Below are 19,576 nucleotides of genomic sequence, written 5' to 3' on the forward strand. Positions count from 1 at the left end.
GTGGTAGATGTAACAAGCAGCCTTCTCTTACTCTTGACCTCAGTAGGAAAGCATTTAATGTTTTCTTATTAAGTAAGATGATGGCTTTAGGACTCAGGTTCATATATATATATGTGAAAGGTATAAGTAGTATATTTAAGGAAGTATCCAATAATTCTTATTATTCAAGATATATGCCCTATCCATACATCTATCTATCTATCTATCTATCTATCTATCTATCTATCTATCTATCTATCTATCTATCATCATCATCTAATTTATCTATATCTGTCCGTCCATCTGCCTGTTCGTCCATCTGGTTCTTTATCTCATTTAATGCTTTTTGCCCTTAATCAGGAGGGTAAGGCCTCTTCCTCCTGCAATGTCGCTCTAGCGTCCTCTACTGACAAAGTTTAGCGTCATGCCCTGCAGACACAGCAAAAAAATAATTAAAAGGTCCAGATCCATTTTTGCAGAGCAGCCGTGAAGGGAGGTTTTAGAGTTGAGAAGCAATAAATAAAGTTAATTATATTTTGAAGATATTTTTTAAATATTTTATATTTATCCACATATTTACCCTTTCCAGTGTTCTTTCTTTTGTGTAGGTCCACGTTTCCCTCTAGAATCATCTTGTTTCTGCCTAAAAATAGTGAAGATGATAAACTTTCTCAGCTTTCGTTTGTCGGAAAAAAAATCTTTATTTTGCCTTAATTTTTTAAGATTTGTTTTTGCTTTTTGAAAGATATTATTATGACATTTCCTCCCTAGCACTTTAAAAATGTCTTTCTGTTGTGCTTTTGACTTACATGATTTCTTTTTTGTAAGTTTTTATTTAGAAATAATTTCAAACATACAAAAATTTCCAAAAATACTAGTGTTTCCATACACCCTTCACCCAGTGTCCACATATTACATGACAATGGTACAATGATCAAAACCAGGACATTACATTGGTACTCTATTGTATGGATATTATTCAAACTTTGTCAGTTGTCCCACCTGTCTCCCTCGATGTCACAATGACAGTTATTTATTACAGAGGAGAACCTGGAGAAGAGTGGGGGAACACTCCCACTCCCCAGATCATTTCTGGTGCCCAAAGTCAGATGGCGCTATGGCTCCTGGGAGGGTGGCTCCTTAGGTCGGATTCACAACCTTGACCAGGAAAAGGCTGCTCCACGTGAAGTTGTCGAAGATCATGGCGATGAAGGGCCGGTTGAAATGGATGGTGAGAGGCTCAGACGTCACGTTTCGGGGGACTGCAGCGGGGGCGGCGGCCATCACTCCCTTCTCATCGAGCTGCAGCATGGCCTCATGGACCACCTGTGGGGACGGACCAAAGCGGGTGGTCAAGCACCTGCTGTGTGTTGGGAGCGCCCCACGCCTCGTGGCGTGGGCTCCTCTCAGCCTCAGTTTTAGGGATGGGGAAGCTGAGGCTCAGAGGCCACATGCTGGCTCCGTATCTAAGGGGCAACCCCCTGACTGGAGCTGAGGTCTGTCCATTTCCAGAACCTGGGCGACCCCTAGACCTCCTTAGAAAGCCTGTAGATGGAACCCATTACATGGAGGTTAGCGGTCTCGTGGTTCGAACTGGAGCTGGTAGAGGGAGCCCTCACTCCTGTTCCCCTTCACTAGGCCAACTTTAGGGTACAATTTATGTGAAGGGCTCATGCCTACTTTGTATGGAAAAGGGTAATCTCTGACTGTTGAAATGTCCCTTGTGATCAAAATTAGAAGGAATTCTGAAACTGGCAAAATGCTTGAGTAGCTTGTATCAAAAGCCTCCAACAGATCAGAACTAGCTAATTAAACAACTACATCCTATGGTTAATAACCCCTCTCACTGACTACACAGCAAGGTATTGGAGGCTCTGAGTGGCTCTGTACATAGGCACACGTGGCCAGAAGGAAGCTGGCCTGGGGTAGCGACTCCTGCAATGTGTGTCTAGGGAAGTGAGGTTTTGAGTGGAACAGACCTTAGGTCAAATGTCAGGCTGTGAGTTACTAGCTCTGTGGCCACGGTGAGTTATTTGCTCTCCCTGAGCCGGAGATTCCTCCACTGAGAAGTTGGGATAATACCCACCGTAGGAAGAGTTTGGTGTTTGAATCATTCCTTTACACACCATACATTTTATTGAGCACATACTGTGTACCAGATACACAATGGTCAGAGTCTGTGTGCTTGAGTGAGGGGGCTGCTGCCACTACGACTTTCTCCTGTTCCCTCACTTGTTTTGTCACCCACAGGACTGTAAGGCTCTGTGAGGGCAGGGCCACATCGAAGTAATGGAGGCATACCCAGTGCATAGCACAGTTTGGGGCACATAGTAGATGTTCAATAAATATTTTCTGAATGAATGGATGGATGAATGACAAAACATAAGGTTGAAGGATGAAGATAACAAATGTAATTGGGTAGAAGTTTCAGTGTGATCTCATTTAGACATTTCCCACTTTCCAGGTTCCTTTTTGCTGGGGGTCTCTCACAGGCCTGCCATGAAGACTTCATTTTGCACAGTGCCTCCTCTGTGTGGCCTGGCAGAATGGGTAGCCGCCCAGGCTGTGTCCCTCCTTGATCACTAGCTTCCTGCGTGACCTTGAGGACAGCACATTTTCTTGCTGAGCCTCCACTGAAGCCATCGTAAAACTAGGGGCTTGGACGAGACCTGGGGCTCTCAGCCCAGGGCCTACTCATGAATGGGGGCCGTGTAGCTTATTATTGTTTATATTGTGAATATTTTTTGGGGCAAAAAAGATAGGCTCTAGAGACACTTACCTTTGACACCTTCAGCTGGGCTTCGTGGGTGATGCCTGAGAAATCCGCCTGGTTGTAGAGCAAGTCTGCAAGGCCCATGTCCTCCAGGAGGCTCCCAATGTCATAGGCTTCGGAGATGGAGACCTTCGGGATGTACAGGTCCATGTGGCTGCTCGGGGGAAGCAGACGGGGTCACAGCTTCTCGGGGCTGCAGTGGCCGGTCACACTCTGTTTGCCCTGTGATCTCTCCAGACCCTGCTTCCCAGCCAGACACGCACTTTGGGGACGGGGAAGGGACAAGGACAGGGCAGGATCTACCCCTCCCTTCACCACACAGGCAGCTTCCTCTTTGGGTCTATGAATGGCAAAATCTTTTCTTCCCAACTCTTTTTTTTTTTTTAATTAAAGTTTATTGGGGTGGCAATTGTTAGTAAAGTTACATAAATTTCAGGTGTACAATTCTGTATTACATCATCTATAAATCCCATCGTGTGTTCACCACCCAGAGTCAGTTCTCCTTCCATCACCATATATTTGATCCCCTTCACCCTTATCTACCACCCCCCTCAACACTTTTTTTGAGCTGATTCCACCTGTGGTACAGCTGGACTACTGGAGAGTGAAGAAAAGGGTCCTCAAGAAGTCCCCAAGCACCCCCAGCAGATGCACAGGACTGGAGGGAGCCCCCGGCTGGGAGCAAGGCTCTGGACAGGCCAGGCCACTGATGCTGAGTGGCAGAGCCAAGGCCCGCCCCTCCCTCTGCTGGTCCTCATCTGCACCGCAGGGCCGTGTAAGGCGACACAGCCTGTCGGGAACCTCCTGTGATAAAGCTCTCAGGTTGATTCTGCAGGAATTTGATGACTTGGCCTGCAGTTCCCGCTGGATAAAGCAGGTGGGGTTTCTAGAAAGGTAAGTGGAATCAGGCAGGGATGGGGTGCGTGCCTGAACATTTTTATATATCAAGACATTCGTTTCATGTCAAAACTTCTTCCTTCTTTAGAGGGAGAGAAGACGCCTGAAATCCTGTGGCTGCAGGCCATCAGCGAAAGGGCACAGGCTCCCCAGCAGGCTGGGTGGGGGTTGGCGCCAGGCCTCCTCTTCCCTGAACTAATGCAGCCCTGGGGGAGGCGAGGGGCTGGAGGCTGGCGGGCAGCCAAGATGAACTTTAAGATTTATTGTTCAAGGGGAACTGAGGAGGAATTGAAGGTGAGTGGACATGCAAATGCTCTCGATGCGGAAATAGCAGCGGAACGTAAGGGAGACAGACCTCCACCAAGCACCTGGCGGACCTCCTTTGCTTTCTGCAGCTCATCAAATGCACACACACTCACACAACCCTCCCAAGTCAGGGTCAATGTCTTCATTGTCCCGGTTGAGAGACTGAAGCTCAGGAGAGGCCGAGGAACCCCCCACAGTCACACCGCAGAGATGCAGCAGAATGTGAAGAAACCTCAAAGCCCCATCTCCTGACCCTGGGAGAGCTGCCCCTACAACACAGCACAGAAGGTTTGGCACACAGCAGTGGGACCAGGGCACAGAGAGGAAGGAGAGAGGGTAGACGCTCTGTGAGCGGGGCGCGGAGGCTTCCTGTGGCAGGTGGGGTGTAAACTGGACTGGACTACATGGCGGGGGTGCTGGGAGGGCTGAGATGGTGAAGGGGTGACACAAGCACGGAGGTGGGGCACCGTAGGGTCTGTCTTCTGGCACTCGGCAGACACTTTTCGGATTGAGTAGAGAATTCATGCCCAATCACATATGAGAGCTAATGGTTCAAAATTTTACATTGGATGTTTATTTAAAAAAATATTTAGAAGGAAATGGCACGTTGTTCATTAATGGGAAGCCAAGGTAGTTTAGTGAAGAGATTATTTTTGGTGTAAAGAGAAAGTTTATCCACGTCATTTGCGACACACTAGGGCCCAGTCTTTGTTCGGCTCCTGGTGCATGAGCAGCACCGCTGGCACTGTACCTGAGTTACAGGTTCCCTTCAGGGGGTGCAGATGAGGTGGGGATGGGACACTTGAAATGGTGAAAAGCCAGCAAATGGATCCCTACCCTCACCCAAACACGGGCTCACATGCACCCCACCCCCTCACCCCCACTCACACACACTCAAGGCCAGGTAAGTTTGGTTCCAGGACTCGAAGAAGGCCTTCTGTGTCCTGCACACAGCCACGAGGGATGCCTCTGAGTCACAGAACCCACCACACCCCTCTTCCCTGCATTAGTGAGGTCAGACTCCCGGGTACCACCACGTCCCCTCATGCAGCTGATGCATCTCTCCAAAAGCACCAGCCCTGAGCAGTGGAGTGTATCATTCAAAGTAAAAATAACTCAAAACCCTAGAGCTCAAAACCTACACGCATGACAAAGTAGAAGAGCTGCTTTCTAGTTTTTCTGCCTGCAAATTCTTAGACTGCTAACTTCATTCCATTGGGATTGTTCTCGTTCCTTGTTGCTGCCATGAGACCTTTGAGGTGAGTCTGGGGGAAGAAGGACATCAAGGGGACCCCTCTTCTGCCCTCCCCACTTTCTGGAAACAGGTCCACTGCAGAAGTCAATACAGTCGGCTGGAGGGCTTACCTACTGGTCAGGGAGTTGCACCACCTCTGTATGGTGTCCCGGCTCAGGGCAGTGATGACCAGGTCCACTTTCCCCTCCTCTGGAAGGACGAAGAAGACGGTCCCATTGCCCATGTAGTCCAGCTGCACCAGCTGGCAGGGGAGCTCCTGGTCGCTGAGGTACTTGATCTCACCTGACCGGAACATCATGGGCACCTTTACAAGGGTCGTCTCGTTCACGTAGAAGTTCTCCTCCCTGGTACTTTCCAAGTAGAAGGGATGTGCCCATGTGCCTGGGGAGAGGAGAGGGAAGGCAGGAGACAGGTCTGTGAGAGCAGGAGTTGGGGTGGCAGCAGAGCGCCAGAGGTCACCGCTAAGCCAGTTACGCAGCAGCCTCGCTCACCCCTGGGAGGTCCCCACCAGAGCCACTGTGATTTCCCTGCCAGAGGTTTAAAGCCTGTTCCATCCTCTACTTCTTGGCATGGATTTCAGATTAGCTCTGTTTCTGAGATTTGTCTCTAAAAGTGCAAAGAAGGTGTGAAAGAGAGAATGCTGGCCTTAGGGTTTTGGGGTAGGATTCAGTAAACCAGACTGCCACATGGTCCCCGGCCTGCAGTGTATCCTGGACGTGGTGCTGGACTCAAGCTCGGGGTCGAGGGAGGTTTGGAGGAATGGACCATTCGTTCCGTCCTCACCCCTTGATGTCCTGGCCACAGAAGCCCAGTAGGCAGCCTGGCTGCCAGCTGATTGTATCCATTCCCCTGCAGGAGATTCCTGGCCTTCCTCGTGGCCCTGAGAGCTACACCACATTTCCTGGAAGCAGAGTCAGGGTGAGAAGATTCCTTCAAGGAATCCAGGCTCCCAGCCCAGGTGGAGTCAGATCCCTTCCAGCACGTCCACGATGTCACTGCACAGCCTGTGTGCTTGTCTGGTGATGGACAATTCACTACCTTCACAGATGGGACTTTCCAGTACGGGTCCACTCTGATTGAAAGAAAATTGCCCCTGAGAGCCAAATCCTGTCTGATTGTAACACGTGGCTGCTGGACCTCTTTGGCCCTTTTGAGCTTACTCCAAACAACTCTGAGTCCTCTCACAGGTGACAGACTTTTGGATATTTAAAGATTTGGGTTGAATCTTACCAGGACTCTAGGTTAAGTCTCCTGGGGTCTGGAGATTACTGAGGACCCTGAGTCCAGCGGATCCCAGGTATCCTGGCTGCCCTTGACCTCAGGTCCAGAAGCCCTTGTGAGGTTTCTGTTTTCCAACTGAGGGTGCCTGAAGGTGGCCAGAGCGTAGCTCCAGGGAGAACCTTCTCCATCCCACCACCTGTGGGATCTATGGATTATGAGGCCAAAACTCTTGGTTCTGAGCTGGCCTCAACCCCACTATAAGGGCTACTAACGGACACAACAGGGAAAGGCTGGAGGACATAGGGAAAAGAGCTACGGATGCAGACCCTGGAGACCCAGGAGCTGTGTGTGCTCCATCCCTAGAGACTGAGTGTCAACTCCTGCTCTATCTGTCTCACAGCAAGTGAGATAATTTGATGATTTTCGAACCATCCTCCAAAGGAAGTCTGGGGTTCTCAAAACTGAAGGGGCTGGTGTTTTGTGGCTAACTTGTCCAATTCACCAAAGGAAAAAAAAAAGTGGGTTAAACACTTTTTTTTTCTTTTTAATTAAAGTTTACCCTCAATACACTGTTGGTGGGAATGCAGACTGGTGCAGCCACTATGGAAGGCAGTGTGGAGGTTCCTCAAAAGTTAAGAATAGAATTGCCATATGACCCAGGAATCCCTCTCTTGGGTATTTATCCAAAAAATCTGAAAACGTTTATCCGTAAAGATATGTATCCTCCGATGTTCACTGCAGCTTTATTTACAGTGGCCAAGACATGGAAACAGCCAAAGTCCTTCGATAGATGAATGGATAAAGAAGTTGTGGTATATATACAACGGAATACTATTCTGCCATAAGAAAAGATGAAATAGTGCCATTTGTGACAACATGAATAGATCTCGAGATTATTATGCTGAGCAAAATAAGTCAGATAGAAAAAGTTGAGGACCATATGATTTCACTGATATATGAATTAAATACTTTTCAGTGTTAGGTTTTCATCCTTAAGTTTGCTGTTTGCTTTTTACTGAGTATTTCTTTTCTAGAAGCAAGCATAACATATCCAAATGGGGTCTAACCTCTATTTTAAGGAATTTCTTCTTGAAAATTCTCGGGCCAGGAGAACTCATGCTAAAGAAACTTAAGAACTTATGGGGGAAAATCAGAGGGAACAAGGATGATTCCCCTGGAAAATATTTTAACAACATTTTTAATCTTCTTCGAAAAAGAGTTGTCATGACAGTTCACTAAGTAAGGAACATGAGAGGGACAGTTGCATGTCCTGAGGATACCTACACCACTCTTCATTCCTGTTTATATCCTGGCTTGCTGGAAACATTTCAGGGTATTCACTAGGTTAAACAGGGACTTGCCAATTAGTTCTGCTGCATCACAGAAAATCTGTGTACAACGAGGCAGCCCACACACTTGTCAATGTCTGGTCCTACATGCAGGTATTCAAAGCCTCTCTGGTTTTATTGCCAGGAACTATTATTTCCCATCAACTCAGCCCCACTGAGGTTGTGAGAATGCTGAGGATGTGTGAGAGAGAAGCCCTGTGCCAAACGATGCTGTGTCAATACCTGTCCCACCAGCCCCCTCGCAGGCTCCTCTCAGGCTTAGGGGAGCCCTCCTTGCACTTGGGTTTGCTGTGCTTTTCTCCCAAGTCTGTTTTAGTCAAACGTCTATGCAACTACTATTGAGCTCCTTCCACATGCCAAGCACTATGCAAATGCACTGGGGCCACCAAAGAGATGAGGAAGCCATGCACAAGAGTACAAGTCCAGTGGGAGAGATGACCTGTGGAATTTGGGAGAGCACCCAGAAACATTTCTGGGCAAACATTCCCAGACTCCTTGGCCCTCTCACTGTCAGTTGTAAAGAATGCTGCCCTTTTGTACAGAACCACAGAAGACCTTGAATAGTCGAATCAATCTTGAGAAAGAAGAACAAAACTGGAGGCATGACATTTCCTACTTTCAAACTATATTATAAAGCTATAATAATCAAAACAGTATGGTACTGGCATGAAAACAGACACATAGACCAATGAAGTTCTGATTAAAAACCGAGAAATAAACCCTTGCACATATGGTCAACTAATATTTGACAAGGGAGCCAAGAATACGCAATGAGGAATACTTAATAAATGGTGTGGGGAAAACTAGTCACATGCAAAAACAGAGAAAGAAAGAAACTGGACACCTATCTTATAGCACTCATGAAAATTAATTTGAAATAGATTAAAGACTTAAAAATAAGACCTGAAACCATAAAACTCCTAGAAGAAAGCATAGGAAAAAGGACACTCCTTGACATTGGTCTTTATGATGATTTTTTTAGATATGATACCAAAAGCACAAGCAACAAAAGGAAAAATAAAGAAGCAGGACCACATCAAACTAAAAAGCTTCTGCACAGCAAAAGTTATAATCAGTAAAATAACAGGCAACCGACAGAAAGGAAGAAAATATTTGTGAACCATGTATTGGATAAAGCGTTAATATCCAAAATATATCAGGTATTCATATTGTTCAATAGCAAAAAAAAAAAACCCAAATAATCCAAGTAAAAAATGGGCAAGTGGCTGGAATAGGTATTTTTTCAAAGAAGATGTTCAAATGGCCAACAGGTACGTGATAATGTGCTCAACATCACTAAGCATTAGGGAAATGCAAACCAAAACCACAGTTAGATATCACCTCACACCTGTTAGAATGGCTACCATTAAAAAGACAAGAAAAACAAGAATAGGTGAGGATGTAGAGAAAAGGGGACCCTTGAGCACTCCTGGTGGGAATGTAAATTGGTGCAGCCACTATGGAAAACACTACGTTGGATCCTCAAAAAATTAAAAATAGAATGACCTTATGATCCAGCAATCCTACTTCTGGGTATATATTCAAACATGACGGAATCACTATCTCAAAGAGACATCTGCACTCCCATGTTCATTGCAGCATTATTCCCAGTAGCCAAGAAACATCCTAAGTGTCCATCAATGGATGAATGGATAAAGAAAATATATAATATATTACATATATATGTAAAATGGAATATTATTCAGCCAAAATGGGACATCTGGCCACTTGTGACAACACGCACGAAACTTGAGGGCATCATGCTAGTGAAATAAGTCAGAAAAAGACAAATACTGTATGGTCTCACTTACGAGGTCAGACAATTAAGTTTGCGAACTCATCCTTGAAAAAGTGCTACCTACCTCATTGCTGAATATCACTATGGTCACCTGTGAAGTACTCCCCTTGGGAAGCTATGCACCGATGCCAGAACCTAGTCCACCCTTCAAAGCGATTTTGGAACTCTTTCTGGAATGGCCATCAGCTGTTGTCGTATTACCCTTGTTGTCCTCAAAATGTCTTTGAATGTCATCAAAATGTCTTCCTTTCAATATTTCCTTTATTTTGGGGTAAAGAAAGAAGTCACTGGGGGCCAGATCAGGTGAGTAGGGAGGGTGTTCCAATACAATTATTTGTTTACTGGCTAAAAACTCCCTCACAGACAGAGCCGTGTGAGCTGGTGCATTGTCGTGATGCAAGAGCCATGAATTGTTGGCGAAAAGTTCAGGTCATTTTCATCTAACTTTATCATGCAGCCTTTTCAGCACTTCCAAATAGTCAACTTGGTTACTGTTTGTCCAGTTGGTACAAATTTATAATGAATAATCCCTCTGATATCAAAAAAGGTTAGCAACAGCGTTGCAACAAGTTCGTGAACTTAATAGTCAGACCGCGTATATGTGGAATCTGAAAATATAGAATTCATAGAAACAGAGAGTAGAATGATGGTTGTCAGGGGCCGAGGGTTGGGAGAAATGGGTGAAGAAGGTCAAAAGGTACAAACTCCCAGTTATGAGATGAATAAGTTCTGGGGACCGAATGCACAGCACGGTCCCTACACGGTCAGCAACACTGTATTACGTATAAGCTTGAAAGTTGCTAAGAGAGCCGGTCTTAAATATTCTTATCACAGATACACAGAGGTGACTAACTGAGGTGATGGATGTGTTAACTAACCTTATTTTGGTAATCATTTCCCAATATATACATATATCGAATCATCACATTGTACACCTTAAACATACGCAGTGTTATAAGTCAATTCTATCTCAGTAAAGCTGGGGATAAAAAGAATGAGGCCTTTGTCTGGGCAGGCTCTCACCCTCGCCACCCTCCAAGGAGGGAGGCCTCTGCCAGGTGAGTTCCCAGACTTGTGCTGGAGAACAGGCAGAGAAAGACCCAGAGGCAGGAGGAGGAGGGCTTACCAAGACGCTAAGTCCATTAGGTAATAAAGAGCTGGGACAGGGAAGAGGGGATGTTGGCTGATGGGAGGCCCTGAGTGAAAGCTGAGGAGGAAAACAAAAGGGGCTCATGAGGAGTCTTTGCTGGGGATTAGATTTGGATGATCTTTAATATTGTTGATAGACACATGTGAAATATTGTAATTACTTATTTTTCTGTTTCATCTATACTTCTTTGAATATGACTGCTTAACCAAAACTGAACCACTTGGGTTGCAAGTTCTGATAAGATGATTGCTAACATGAGCTGTGGGAAGACTGCAGAGAGTGCATATGAGAGAAAAGCAGGGATTTCCCTGAGAGAATCAGGGGAAGCTTCACGGAGGAGGTGACTTTGGAGCCAAGACTTGAAAGGTAGGAAGAAATGTCAGGCAGTCAGCCAAGTGGAGGGAGGGGTCAGGAGACCAAAAGGGCATGGGCTTTGTGGCAGGAAGAATAGCCCCCCAAAGATGTCTGTGTCCTGTGACTAGGTTATGTTACATAGCAAGAGGAAATTAAGGTTGTTTTTCAACTAACCTTGAGATGAGGAGATTATTTTGGATTATACAGGTGGGCCCAATGTAATCACAAGGTGCTTAAAGTTGGAGAGGAAGGCAGGAGGGTCAGAGTCAGAAAGGAGATGTAATGACTGAAGCATATGTTGAAGTGATGCGTTCCTGGCTTTGAAAAGGTAAGGGACCATGAACCCAGGAATGCAGGTGGCTTCTAGAAGCTGGAAAAGGCAAGGAACAAATTCTTCCTTAGAGCCTTACACCTCCAGAAGGAGCACGTCTTGCTAACCCAGCATGATGCACTGTGGACTTCTGACCTCCAGAATTGTAAGATAATAAATGGCATTGTTTTAAGCCACTAAGTTTGTGGTAATTTGTTACAACAGCAGTAGGGAACTCATACAGGCTTCCCCAGGGATAGCCATGCTCAAGGACATGAAAGGAATTCAGTGTAGTCAGACATTCTGTGTGTGGTGTGTGTTTGTGTGTGGGGGGAAAATGTGAATATGAGGCTAGAAAGGACAGAGAAGCAGGTGACTCTGAGCCAGGGTTTCTCATCCTTGGGACCATAGCCATTTGTGGGGACTGTCCCATGCACTGTAGGGTGTCTAGCAGCATCCCTGGCTTCTACCCAACAGATGCCAGTAGCACACCCCACCCCATGCCTAGCTGTGACAACCAAAAATATCTCAGTCATTGCTAAATGTCCCTCAGGGTGGATGGAGGTTGAGAGCTAAGGCATTTAGATTTATTCTCAAGGACAATAGTATGTCTCTAAATCATCTGATCATTAAAATGATTAGGGGAGGGTACCTTGTTAAAAATACAAATTCTAGGGCTTTCTTTAGGAGGTTTTGCTTCAGTGGCACTGGTGTGAGATCTGGAATCTATAATTTTAACAAATCTCCCTGGTCATTTTTATGAACAGGCACTTTGGAAAGTCTGTTCCAAACTGGTGGGAGGGGCTAAAGTTTGGCATGGGCGGGACCTGGTCAGAGCTGGCTGTGAGTGCCGAGGAAATGTGTATACAGTGGCTCAGGGACAGTTTGAGAGTTCCTGAGGTCTGTCTGGTCCTAGGCTGTATTTCCAGTGCCTGGCCCAGTGCCTGACTCAGTGCTGGGACTCAGCCAATCTTTGTAGCTCATGAGGCAGCCAGAGTGTTCAGGATTCCATGTTTGGGCCTCAAATCACCTGTCAGAGCTTGGGCAAATCACTCCACTATGCTGGTTGTCATTTTGATCTTTTATAAGATTAAATATTAGGTTGGTGGAAATGTAACTGCGGTTTTTGCAATTATTTTTAACCTTTGAAACCGCAGTTATGTTTGCACCAACCTAATAATTCCACCTTCCTACTAAGATTATGGTGAAGATGGAGAGTCACAGATGTGCATGTGCTTCGTAAAATGAAAGGCTTTGCCTAAGAGTGTGCCCCGGGTTCTGATAACTGTTACTGTCCTTGGCAATAGTAGATGGGGTCTTGTCGGAATGGGATGGGTAGAGATACCTTTGAAGAAGATATAGTTGACCAGGATAAGTATGGCTGGGCTATCCAGCTCCGAGAACAAGTCAACGATCTTCCCGTGTGTCTTCTTCTTGATATAGTCATTGATTTGCCTGCTGGCTCTGGCCCAGTCCTGGAAATCTGTAGTCAAGGCATCCAACTCATAGTAACGCTTGGTACTTGCTGAGAATGACTCTTGAAGCTCCAGGCTCTGGTTGAGGAACAAGGCGTTGCCCATGGTCATTTCCAAGCTGGTATCTGATTCCCTGAGAAGGCGGTGGAGGGACCAGAATTCCTGGTGGATCTCGGCCTCGGACTTCTCAGTGAGGTTGAAGCCCAGGCCCTGGAGAATCTGGGCCCGTGTGTCATTGTAGGCACCCAGGGAAAGCATAGCCAACGCCATGGAAATGCTGACGGGGGAGATGAAGACGTTTTTGCCAGGAGTTGAGGCCACTAGGTGCTTGTACAGGCCAAAGGCAAAGTCGACATTGTTTGGAGCCAAGTTCCGGTGATGGCTCCTCGTGCTCATGTCAGCATCGGTGTCCTGAGCCTGGACAGTCCAGAGGCCACCGGTGGACAGCCAGAGGAGACAGGTGTACAGGGTAAGCAGCATCGTTCAGGATGGCTGGGCCCTGGACAATTAGAAATGCTCATTAGATGATGCGGGGTCTCCAAGAGAGTACGCCACGGTGGAACAGTAGGCAGAAGACCCCACTGTCCACTGAAGACCCTAGTCAAGCCCTACCTCTTTCCTCCACCTTGGATCCTGGGCCTTAATTTCCTCATCTGAAAGTATGAATTATACTTGCTATGATTTACCAAGTTCTTACCAGGTGCCCAATGCTGACCTAGGTATTTTGCCTATATTTTCTCATCTAACTCTTGCTAACAAACTAGTAAAGTAGACAATTATTCTGATTTTAGGTAGGCAGAAACAGAGGTTCAGAAAGGTTAAATATCTACCCCATCAATATAGTCAAAGTACTGAAAGAAAAACTGTCACCAAGAATTCTTCGTCTGACCATACTGTTGCCCTTCAAAAATGAGGGAGAAATTAAGACATCCCAGATAAACAAAAGCTGAGGGAGTTCATTACTTCTAGATCTCCCCTGCAAGAAATGCTAAAGAGAGTCCTTCTGACTGAAATGAAAGGACACGAGGGTGCAAATAGAAGCTACATAAAGAAATAAAGATCTCTGGTAAAGGTAAATACATGAGCAGATCTAAAATTCAGTATCATTGTAATTTTGGTTTGTAGCTCCACTTTTTATCTTACATATGATTTAAGAGACTAATGCATAAAAAGCAATTATTAATTTATGTTTTTGGATGCACAATGAATAAAGATATACTTTGTGACAAACTGAAAGAATGTGGGGACGAAGATATAGGAGCAGAGTTTTTGTATGCTGTTGAAGTGAAGCTGGCATAAATTCAATGAGAGTGTTATAACAAATGAGAGTGTTATCACTTTAGGATGTTAAATGTAATTTCCCTGGTAGCTATAAAGAAAATAGGAAGTGAGAAGGGAATTAAAATGTTTCACTGCAAAAAAGCAACAAGACACAAAATAAGACAGTAATATAGGAACTGAGGAGGAAAAACTATAATGCATATAGAAAACAAATAAGAAATTGGCAAAAATATGTCCCTTCTTATTAGTAGTTATTTTAAATATAAATGGATAAAATTAGCCAATCAAACGACATAGATTGGCAGAATGGGTTAAAAAAAAGATTATCCAGCTATCCATTGATTACAAGAGACTAATTTTAAATCCAAAGACAAAAATATGAAAATGAAAGAATGGAAAAAAATTTTCATGCAAATAGTTACCAAGAGAGGCTGGTAGTAAGGTGACAGAAGGAAGGAAACAATAAAGATTAGCGCATAGATAAATAAAATAGAGACTAGAAAAACTAGAGAAAAATCAATAAAACTAAAGTAAAATATGTCTAATCAATATAGTTAATATAATAATAATCAATATAATAATCTTCTAAAAGATTAACAAAATTGATAAGCTTTTAGCTAGACTGAGTAAGAAAAAAAAAGAGAAGTCTCAAATTGCTCAAATCAGAAATGAAAGTGGGGACATTATTACCAGTTCTATAGAAAAAAGAAAAATTGAGAATACTACGAAAAAATTACATACCAACAAATTGGATAACCTATAAGAAACAGAAAAATTCTGGAAGCACAAAACATATCAAGACTGAATCACAAAGAAAGAGAAAATCTGAATAGACCTAAAGAAGTTAGGAAATGGAATCAAATTGAAAACCTCCCAACAAAGGAAAACCCAGGATGATATGGGCTCACTGCTGCAGTCTACTAAACATTAAAAAAACAAACAAACAAACAAACAAACAAAAATCACACAAATTCTCAAACTCTTCAAAAAAACTGAAAAGGGCGGGAACACTTTCTAACTCATTCATTGCCCTGATAACAAAGCCAGACAAAGACACTGTAAGAAAACTACAGATGATATCGCTTATGAACATTGATGCAAAAATCCTTAACAAAATACTAGCAATTATAATTTAGCAACATATTAAAAGGATGACACACCATGACCAAGTGGGATTAATTCCTGTAATACAAGGATGGTTCCACATAAAAAAATCAGTCAATGTAATACATCACATTAACAGAATGAAGAAAAAAAAACCCACATGATCATCTCAATTGATGCAGAAAAAGCATTTAGCATAATTCAACATACCCTTTCATGATAAAAAACACTCAACAAACTAGGAATAGAAGGAAACTACCTCAACATAATAAAGGCCATCTATGAAAAGCCCACATCATACTCAATGGTGAAAGATTGAAAACTTTTTATCTAAGGTTTGGAACAAGACAGGAGGCCTGCCTTTGCCTCTTATTTAACATAGCACTGGAAGCTCTAGCCAGAGCAGTTAGGGAGGAAAAAAAAAGAAAAGAAATAAAAGGCATCCCAATTGGAAAGAGAGAAGTAAAATTACCTCTGTTTACAGATAATCTTATATGCAGAAAACCCTAAAGATTCCACTTCCCACAATACAAACTGTTAGCATGAATAAACTAATTCAGCAAAGTAGCAGAATAAAAAGTCAACACCCCAAAATCAGTTGTTTCCATATACTAACAATGAACAATCTGAAAAGGAAGTAAAGAAAACGATTTCATGTACAATAGCATTGAAAAGAATAAAACACTTAGGAGTTGACTACTTAACCAAGGAAAGACTAACATACTGAAAACTAAAAAAAAAAAAAAAAATTGCTGGAAGAAATTATAGAAGATATAAATAAGTGGAAAGATATCCTGTGTTCATGTATTGGAGGACTTAATATTGTTAAGAGTTACTACTCCGTAATGCAATCTTTATCAAAATCTCAATGATGTATTTTGCAGAAATAGAAACAGCCATCCTAAAATTGGTATAGAATCTCAAGGGACCCTGAATAACCAAAACAGTCTTGAGAAAGAAGAATAAATTTGGAGGTCTCATACTTCCCGATTTCCAAATGTACTATAAAGCCACAATAATCAACAGTGTGGTATTGACATAACTTAAATATAGTCCATTAAAATATATTTGGTAAGAGCAATTGAAAAAAAATTCAGCCAAGGTCAGAATCAGTAAGTGGATGTTCTGTCTGCAAGGCCAGTTGTCCAAAGCCCTGTGCTTTATGGAGCCACCTTACATGCCAATAAAGAATGGATGCTTATAGGAGAAACAGGCCCCTCGCCCCCCGTACTGCCCCACCTATGGGACCAGCCACTCTGGGAGGGGTCAGGAACTCACAGTGAAACCGGTGTCCCCAGGAGAATGCGGTGCATTTAGAGTGTGGGCACCACTGGTGGGAACAGCCCCGAGGCCGTTTTCCTTGCACGCTCTGAAACCAGAACCTTCGCATGAGACATGTGCAAACATCCCTCTGACCTCCCTAAGTTCTCTTCCAACCCTCCCCATGTGCCTTTTTCCATGGGGTGGAAAAACAATTCCTGCTGAAATTCCCACCTTTGTGTTCTGCTTCTCTGCTTCAATAACGACCCGGCCACCCTGCCCCGTCCCTCCCCAGCTGCCTGTCTTTGTAGATGATTCTGTCATTTTCCTGGTTTTCATGGCAAACCAAGGTGGATTAGGAAATCGGCATTGCTAGTTATGAACTAGGTGACATGGGGGGACTATTTCAATTCTACGTCAGTTTCCTTAGTATAAAATAGATACTAATACCTGCCCTGGACCTTGCCCACTTGATCTTCTAATTTTCTCCAGTCTCTGTACACAGCCGGAGTTTGGGGCTCATCATCTCGATTACTAACCACCACGATTAGCAGTCACCTCCTACCTGGGCTCCTTGCCTTTTGCTCAGCTCCCTCCAATCCTTTCTCCCCTCAGCAGCCAGAGGCATCTTTCTAAAATTCAAGCTGATTGGAGTTCTCCTGCTGAAAACCTTTCAGTGGCTCCATTGCCCCCAGGTGGGGTTGATCTTCATGACCTCATCCCTGGTGATAGCCCTGACTCCAGCCTCAAATATCACCCCTTGAAGTCTTGGCTGCAGAACACTGGCTGTCTCAGGGGCTTCTTCCCCACACACATCAGATTTTCATTCCCTCTGTTGGGGTCAGGGAGGCAAGGTCATTTCAATTCCCCAGCAAGGTCATTTCAGTTCCCCAATGTTTGCGGAGCTGGTGCTGACCTGGGAGCTGGGCAGAAAGCACCTGCCCACCCTTGCCCTATGTGGCCCATCCCCTCCCTGCCTTGCCTGGCTCACTGCCTCTTGTACTCTGGTCCCAGGTCACCTCCTCCAGGAAGCCCTTCCTCTGTGCTTCTCTCTGTCACTGCCCCATCACACTGCAGTGAAATTTTTGCTTTAGATTTCTGTCTTTGCCCTTGTCTTGGGCAAGGACCCCATGCACTGTGCAGCGTGGAGTGGGGTGGGTTTGCCCCCATCCAGGTTCCTCGTGCTTCCCTTCTCTTCCTGCTTCCCCTTTCTCACTGCATCCCCTCCTCTGTTAATCCTTCAGGATGGGTGAAAACTCTACAGTAAGGTTGGGAAGATCAGCCAGCACTGTGGTCAGTGTTTTCTTACGTGACTTCACTTAATGGGTCTTCCTGGGCTCATGGTGCAGATGAAAAAACTGAGACCCAAGGAGTTAGAGCTGAAATTCTAAGCCGTGTGGTGTGACTGCAGAGTCTGTGCCATGCCATTCTCTACAGAAAGCAAAAGAATGAGAAAAACGGCTTTCCAAAAGGTACTCAGCTCTGTGAAAATGTAGCATTAATATTATCATGACTTTCATTTCATGTGTGTCCTCCTTGTTCCTCATTTCTGAAGTGACCCACACAGTAAACACCCACTGTGTTCTTTATTTCCACAAATGTCCCTGTGGGCCAGTATAGTCGTGGGCCCTCTGCATTGAAACCTCGTAACATGTGGTGTAAATACAGACAGTTCTGTTCGGTGTGTAGTATCCTTGCCCCAGGTCACCGAGCCAGGAGGTGTGTGTGACTCTGTAGAATACACAGTCTGCTCTGTGCCAGCCAGGCACCCTCTCCCTCCCACCCTGCGTCCCCAACAGGGTGCTGCTTTGCGTTGATCCATCTGGTCTCCGGGGCTGTTATGTTGTTTGGCTGGGCTTTGGAGCACAGGGAGAGTGATGGATGGGGACAGCTCTTAGCGTGTCAACCCCTGCAAAGCAGGAGGCCAGAGGAAATCAGCCCTCACATGGGCGACCCACAGACTCTGGGAAGCCCTCCCAGGGTTGCCTCCTGTTCCTCTGTCTGTTCTGATGTTCAGTGCCCCATTAAAAAACTCAAATAAGCAAGTTGCTGTCATCATGTTCTGCAGACCTGGCCGGAGCGGGAGGATGGAGTGACCTCAGGTGTTACTCACGGTCTGCAGAGAGCTCAGGCTGCACCTGCTGACTGGGTCCTGCTGTCCTGGGTCCTTGTGTGTGTAAGTAAGCCAGCGGAGCAGCTGCTGCTAAATCTTGTTAGTCAGCTTCCCTGCTGGTTAATGGTTAGAGGGGGGGCCAATGGCCTTCCTCATTGGTGATCCCCTCCCCCTAGCCACTAACCAAAGGGAGGCTTTTCCAGGAAATTTGAGTAAGCACAACAATGCTCCAAATTAACTTTCCGTTCGATTCCCTGAAGTTTTATTTTTTAATAGCAAAATGTGGTTAGTGTTGCATCAATGTCTGTGATTGCCCAGTGGCAGCTGACACAGAAGTCACAGGTACCCTTAATTAGCATGATGGCACTAATACCTTTGAAGAACCAGGTGCTAACCTCATGCTAAAGATGAGCCTGGCACGGTCCTGCCTTTAAGGGGATCTCATTCTGGTAAGAGAGACAAACATGGAATAAAAGCAGCCAAGTGCTTCCCATGGATTATCTCATTTAATCTCCACAACGACTCTATGAGTGGATATTGTTATTACTTTTCTTTAGATGGGGCAACTGAGGCACATGGAACTGAAGTGAGCTGTCCTTGAGATTCAAATCCAAGACCATGCAACTCTAAAATCTAACAACTCCCCTCTTCCCCATATTTTTTTCATCAGTCCTCTTTTGATTGCATTGACAGAGACCAAACTCAAACTGCTTTAGAGCAAAAAAGAATATTTATTGGGTCTCTTGAATGAGAGTTCTGCAGGGTGAAGAGGGCTTCAGGCCTGGCTGGATCCAGGGGTCCCAAGTTAGTCATCAGATCTATCTGTCTCTCTTTTAAAAAATTCTTTCTGAGCTGTGCGTGCTTTCTTCTGCTTTCCCGTTTTAGTCTCTCTAAGGCGGAGACAACGGTGGCCACTGTGGCTCCAGGTTATTTGGTTCTAACGGATCCTTT

General features: G+C 44.9%; 1 protein-coding gene across 2 annotated transcripts; it reads right to left on the reverse strand.

The window, feature by feature from the left end:
- Positions 1 to 792: 792 nt before the first annotated feature.
- On the reverse strand, positions 793 to 18,758 carry SERPINA6 (serpin family A member 6). 2 transcript variants are annotated; one of them, XM_019745880.3, is made up of 5 exons: positions 18,626 to 18,757; positions 12,738 to 13,366; positions 5,321 to 5,591; positions 2,759 to 2,906; positions 793 to 1,305 (listed from the first exon to the last, which is right to left on the reverse strand). In XM_019745880.3, the coding sequence occupies exons 2-5, from the start codon at positions 13,345 to 13,347 to the stop codon at positions 1,120 to 1,122; spliced, it is 1,215 nt and encodes a 404-aa protein (XP_019601439.3). In that variant the 5' UTR covers positions 13,348 to 13,366; positions 18,626 to 18,757; the 3' UTR covers positions 793 to 1,119. The 2 variants fall into 2 exon arrangements, with proteins under 2 accessions (XP_019601439.3, XP_088653591.1); XM_088797465.1 differs by lacking the exons at positions 793 to 1,305; positions 2,759 to 2,906 and adding an exon at positions 3,236 to 3,638 and having other exon boundaries at positions 18,626 to 18,758.
- Between the last annotated feature and the right edge of the window lie 818 nt (positions 18,759 to 19,576).

The sequence above is a fragment of the Rhinolophus sinicus genome, chromosome 3 (genome assembly GCF_057876585.1).
Source record: "Rhinolophus sinicus isolate RSI-liver-muscle chromosome 3, RSI-T2T, whole genome shotgun sequence".
Lineage (NCBI taxonomy): Eukaryota > Metazoa > Chordata > Mammalia > Chiroptera > Rhinolophidae > Rhinolophus > Rhinolophus sinicus.

What these genes read in the sequence shown, in the direction of transcription:
- SERPINA6 (XM_019745880.3), bottom strand. Translation starts at nt 13,347, where the DNA reads ATGCTGCTTACCCTGTACACCTGTCTCCTCTGGCTGTCCACCGGTGGC. An exon ending in CAACTATATCTTCTTCAAAG is followed by an intron (nt 5,592 to 12,737) that starts GTATCTCTACCC and finishes TCCTCTCCCCAG; the next exon opens with GCACATGGGCACATCCCTTC. An exon ending in CCCAGCTGAAGGTGTCAAAG is followed by an intron (nt 1,306 to 2,758) that starts GTAAGTGTCTCT and finishes CCGTCCCCACAG; the next exon opens with GTGGTCCATGAGGCCATGCT.